Source organism: Aspergillus terreus, genomic scaffold, assembly GCF_000149615.1.
Source record: "Aspergillus terreus NIH2624 scaffold_6 genomic scaffold, whole genome shotgun sequence".
NCBI classification, from domain to species: Eukaryota; Fungi; Ascomycota; class Eurotiomycetes; order Eurotiales; family Aspergillaceae; genus Aspergillus; species Aspergillus terreus.
The window spans coordinates 428,088-433,794 of NT_165929.1; the positions used below are offsets into that span (position 1 = coordinate 428,088).

The window sequence follows — 5,707 nt, forward strand, 5'->3', positions numbered from 1 at the left end:
GCTTTTCTTGGTTGTTCGGGTGGGAGGCATCTTGTGTTGGAGTTAGATTGGATATGGAGGGAGAGGAGTAGTATACGGAGTATATATACGAGGACCTCGTATTGACTGACTCAGAGGCTGTGATACGAAGCACAACTACCTAGGTACCTAGGTACTAGGCAGCCATAGAGTCTGCTCTCATCTTCCTCATCTCACCCACCACCCTCTCCCCCGTCCATCCCCCCCTCAACCCCCTCAACACCACCTCCTGCTCGCTCTCCGGCGCCATCCCACTCGGCGCCGGCGGCCGGCGGTCCAAATTCGTCGGAAACGGATACCCATCCGCGATGGCTCGCACCGCATTCTCCAGCAGCGCATCGACCCTCCCCCCGGCCGACTCATACCGTCCCCGCAGCACATCCCAGCAGCGCTCCACGATGGGCACCGCATCAACCGCCTCCATCGCCTTGCCAAGCGCACTGCTAATCTGCAGCAGGTTCGCCTTGCGGAGGAACCCCCCCTGCGCGACGGAGTCCACCATCTCGTTCGCGCCAGCGGCATGGAACACAGCCGGGTTGAAGAACACCCCATCGCCGAGCCCCAGCTCCAGCGCGACATAATTCTCCTCGAAGAACGCGGAGAACTCCTCCCGCCGCCAGGCGAGATACCCGGCCTCGAAGGTCTGGCTGAAGGGGAGGAAGCGGGTAGGCCCACTCGCAGCGGGCATGGCGCTGTGCGCGACGGCGCCCTGCAGCGTGAGGTGCTGGCTGGCGCGGTGGACGGCGCGCGGGAAGGCGGCGCAGCGGGCGTCCTCCTGGAAGCCGAGGTGGTAGTCGCGGTGCGGGTGCTGGGCGGCGGCGCCGGGCTTGACGATGTTGACCTGGGCGGTGATGCGGTAGGCCGGGCCCAGCCAGGCCTCGCTGGCGAGGTGCAGCCACGGGTTGGCGTAGTAGGCGACGAAGGAGGCCGGGTCGGCGCGCGCGTGCTTGCTGAAGGCGTTCCAGATGCGGTCGTTTTTGCCGCGCGCGGCGAAGTGGTCGCCCTTGGGGGCGGTGCTGGCGCGTTGCTCCTCGTCGATGATGTGCTGGAAGGCGGCGTTGGTGGCGGCGAGGGTGTCGCCGTACTGCGAGGGGGCGTACATGCCCTTCAGGACGTAGATGCCCGGGCCGGTGCTGAGGATGTCGTACCATTCATCCTGGAAGCGGGTGGCCAGGTCCGGGGGGACGGTGGTCCATGATGAGACGTCGTAGATGGGGATGTTCTTTTCTACGGACTGGGCCAGGGGGTAGCGGGCTTTGTCGGTGGTTTGCGAGCAGATCTGCTTGAACTCGTCCAGCGATGGTGACGCTGGGTCGATGAGTCTGCCGTTCGAGAGTGTCATAGCTAGATACGGTTATAGCCTTAGAAGTTGGAGTATGCTAGGAAGTTCGATAGGAAATAGTGACAGTCGGCCTGGATACATCTTCATGAAGACCAAGAAGGATCCACGTGGATGCGGAATCCATTCTCCGAGATGACTAACTGCGCAGGTGTTGTGTATGGATGAGAATGAATAAGTATAAATGGGAGTATACTACTCCTGTCCAGGATCTCGAGGGATGATGCTCCCTTGGATATATATCGCTATCCACACTCTAGATGGAGTCAGACTGGGTGGAACTCTTCGCGTTATATACTAGCACATGACAAGCCCAGGGTCAAGCCAGAGACTGAATACTCCCTCGAGAGACAGCAGTTGTATGTGTAGAAGACTGTATCTCGCAGCCCGCGTCATCATACATGGGCAGTATATCCGTTCGAAGAGCGGACAGGTTCGCTGATCCTCGTCTTAAGATCATAGTAGAACATTCACCGAACTCACTACAATCAAATCCTCATACCCATCGTACACATTCCCCTATGTACCTATATCATAATATGCATTGTTCAAAGCGATGTCAGCGTATCTCAAGAACATCAAGCCCCAAATGCAAGAAAGAGAACGAAAGGTTACGAAATTACAAGCAAGGTGTATCTCGGCCAACCAATGTTATATTCAAGGGAATCCCAGCCTGCGCGTAATTCTATTAATGACCCAATTTTCTCCCGAAACACAAACAAGTGGAATGAAAAGTGAAAAGAATCGGGGGAATAGAATGAATTAAAGAAACAAGGGAGCAGCAGCCCCCGAAGAAAAAGAAACACCGTCGTGACATAACCTCATGCATTCATCATGACGACCCCCACATCTGGATTCAACGGCTGATCCGTGGCGGCCGGCGGGTTCGATCGATTCGACTCGCTGAGCACGAGGTGGTTCTCGGACATGGTCTCGACCAACGAGCTCGGACGCCCGGCAACCGTAAACAGGATCTTCAGCAAGACGCTCTGGCCCAGGCCCCCTTCCGGAGTCGACACCGGCTCGTGTCGGGTATGAGCGAGCAGAATGCGGACGAGAGACCGGATACGCAGATCCGTCGACTCGTGCTGGATCACATCCAAGCCATCAATCACGCAGACCACCAGCGGTGGGGCGTAGTGTAGGAGTATATCGATCAGGGACAGAACCTCCTTCCAGCTGGTCAGAGTGCCGTCGAGCGGTTTGAACCGGTCCGGGCTGAGGTCGCATGCGGCATGGCCTTCCAGCACGGGTGGAAGACAGTCGATCAGTTGTCGAAGTAAACTGTACGCCAGGGCAATCAGCGCCTGCTCGTAGACCGTCATTCCGTCTCGCTCATGTGTCGGGAGCGAACAAAAGTGAGAAACCACCGGCAATCCTTCTTTTCGAGCCAGGCTGACGTAGCATGCCGAGATCAGGGCCACCGGGCTAGGGAAGACTGTCGTCGGCGCACCGCCTACCGCCAGAACTTGAGAATGAGCGTTGGAAGCCCACTGTTGAAGAGAAACCATCACACTATCCTCGACGTTGACTTCCACATCGAGTTCGCAGTCGGCGACTTGATCATCGCTATCAAAGAAATCGAGAAGGTGTTTGGATCTGGCTTGCATTTCGGACCGCGTGTACTTGTGCTTGAGCCCATGCGACCACTTGAACCTGGACATGTCTTGTGACGAGGGCTTGGTTAGTTGCGACCGATGTTCTGTCTCGAGATGGCCATCCGGCATACCTAGATCCTGCGCAGCGGTAGTGGTCAGGCACGCGATTCCACTGTTCTGCTGTGTAACAGGACGGAGCCGCTGGCTCGCTGATTCCAACATCTGCGCAAGAAGGGCCCCTCGCTGGCTCCGCAACAGCGCCCGCTGGGCATAATCAATTTGAATCTCGCACATCACCTGCCGAGTGAAGACGGTCGCGGAAAACCAACGCCGAACCCCGTCTGCCAATCCGATCTGGTTGAGTCTTGCCTCTTCCCAAAGACGCAAGTTATCGTACAGCTGGACGGCATCGAACGGGGGTTCGTGAGCGGTGTTGTCCAGGTCCATGTCGTCCGAGGTCCCTCGGACAATATCTTTCGCACGGCGTTGAATGGCGTAGATGAGGCCCCGCAGATGCAAGTAGACGTCCTGGCTGAGACTCTTCAACAGCCCACAGGCCGAGCCCCTATTATACCATTCCATGATCTGACCAAGAAAGAAAAAGGTCGTGGAGTAGAATCTTGCGATGGGGATGGTCGAAAGACCGAGGCCGGATGATTGACCATCTTCTGTCGGGGCACAGATACATCCGTTCACCTCGGTGAATGCTTTCAAGATCCCCTCTATGAGATTAGGATAGTTTGCACAAGCCTACCCGGCAGGTTAGCTTTGGCGGCGTGGGGGGCAATGAGAGCATCAGTGACCGCCACTCACTTTGAGAATGGACTGTAGGACGGCATAGAAGAGGGACCGGTTGGCCTCATAGTTGGGCAGGGCCTGGAGTAAGATGGCGTGAGGGTCCAAGGTCGACAGGAATTGGTCGCAGAGGGTCATGGAGCGAGTGAACAGGCGCTGTCTCGGGCTGGACATCCAGAGGGCCTGGATGCCGCGCACCACGGCGACGACATCATCTTCGGTCTGTGGTGAATCATGCAAGTCCAGTCGATCAGCGGGAGCGAGATGATCTTTGAACTCTTTCCAGGATTGGAGCAGTTCGTTGTATTCGACATCGAGAATGGCGATGGCCGGGTCCCTGAGGGGGATTAGCATTCGCCATTATTATTATCATCGGGAGGGTGACGGGATGGAGTGGAGGCGATGCAGATCATCCGAGATGAACAGAGCCACAGAGACAGAAATTGATATAAAAATAACAGAGAGGAAGAGATAAAGGAAGAAAGACATGAATCAGGATTTACAAGGAAAACCCGCATAGGGACAATAGACGAGTAATGATGAAGGGGAGGAATAGTCAATACGCACATTGACAAGGGTCTCTTGTCGAACCGCTTCCTCCCCAGACTGGCAACGGGTTCGTCCGCCGCGGCCGGAGGGGCGGCTGGGACGGATAAAATTGGAGAAGGCATTTTGCTGTCAAAGCGGGCGTGAATGTCTCCCGCGGGACGAGGCCGGTCTCGTCGATCGAATCGTATCGCTCATGTCAGGGGCAGCACGGTCTCGGAGGGAGCGAGTCGGGACGGACGGGGGGGCAGCCAGACGGCGGACGAGACTGATTCGATGGAGACCAGTCGGTCGGAAGAGGTGGAGGAAGGAGAAGGAAGGGAGGTGTCTTTTTTTTTGTCGCACGGAACTCTGTCTCTCAGGCGCAGGAATTAGGATTATTGGGTGTTCATGGCGAACATGGTTTGAAGGTCACCACGGGAGGAATCCCGCTGGAGAGATGGGAACAAAGAGGGGCGGCCGAGAGGGGGACGGGGGTGTCGGAAGTTTGTGACGGAGGGGGTTAGAAGAGGAGAGGGAGAGAAGATGAAGAGAGAAGGAGAGAAGAAAGAGAGGGAGAGGGAGAGAGAGAGGGAGGGAGAAAACGAGAGTGAGGATGATGAGGGAAAAAGTACAGGCGGTACTTTGGAGATTAATGACGGTCTTATTTCTTCACTACGACTGTTACTACCTTTACTGACTGGTAGAGAGAGGTACTCCGTATAGAAATCCAGTTGGGTACGTGTCTAGGTATGAGCCAGGATAGGGTAGGGTAGATATCGTATAGTTGACTGTAATCGTGACGGGGGCTTCCTCCATTTCTCTCCAGATGACAATCAAACACACCCACACGCTGTCTTTTTTCTCCAGTAAATAAGAAGAATAATCGTTTGGTGAGGTACAGATGGCGACCATATAGGCCCGGTCGATGAGAGCCTCGGCCTTGCCCAGTGCAGAGCGGGAAAAAGGCCACTTTTTGCCCTCCCCTCCCGGAGATGGTCTCGGCCAATCACTCCGGACAGACCAGGGTCTGGCCCGCGGTCGAGGCCTCGACCGCAACGAATCGAAGCGGGGATGACGCCAGGACTCTTTTTCCCCCACGACGGGCCTATCACCGTGCCCGACTAATTTTGGCCAGGGCTGATACCAGTCGTAGGTGTCCCGATTAGGTAGGCACCTCAACCCTTTTTATGATCATTAGGAGGGTATTCTTTTGTCGTCGATAGATACCTATCACTACTATACAGTCTATACAGTATAAGTACAGTATAGGTATAGTCGCGGTATAGTATAGTATACCCTAAAATCGGGACAGGTATCAGATAAATTCTAGTCCTATCTACATCCCTACCAAGGTGGGAGATAGCTCAACTTGCCCAGGCATGTTCTGGGCGTCTATCTGAACATGGTCATCCCTCAAGCCAAACCTTCC

The 5,707-nt window shown here is 55.6% G+C and overlaps 2 protein-coding genes across 2 annotated transcripts; both read right to left on the reverse strand.

The window, feature by feature from the left end:
* Positions 1-154: 154 nt before the first annotated feature.
* Positions 155-1,360, reverse strand: ATEG_04399 (phytanoyl-CoA dioxygenase family protein; the record flags this gene model as incomplete). The annotated part of the gene is made up of 1 exon (XM_001213577.1): positions 155-1,360. The coding sequence occupies one exon, from the start codon at positions 1,358-1,360 to the stop codon at positions 155-157; it is 1,206 nt and encodes a 401-aa protein (XP_001213577.1).
* Positions 1,361-2,178: 818 nt separating this feature from the next.
* Positions 2,179-4,421, reverse strand: ATEG_04400 (uncharacterized protein; the record flags this gene model as incomplete). The annotated part of the gene is made up of 3 exons (XM_001213578.1): positions 2,179-3,705; positions 3,769-4,087; positions 4,318-4,421. The coding sequence occupies 3 exons, from the start codon at positions 4,419-4,421 to the stop codon at positions 2,179-2,181; spliced, it is 1,950 nt and encodes a 649-aa protein (XP_001213578.1).
* Positions 4,422-5,707: the final 1,286 nt, after the last annotated feature.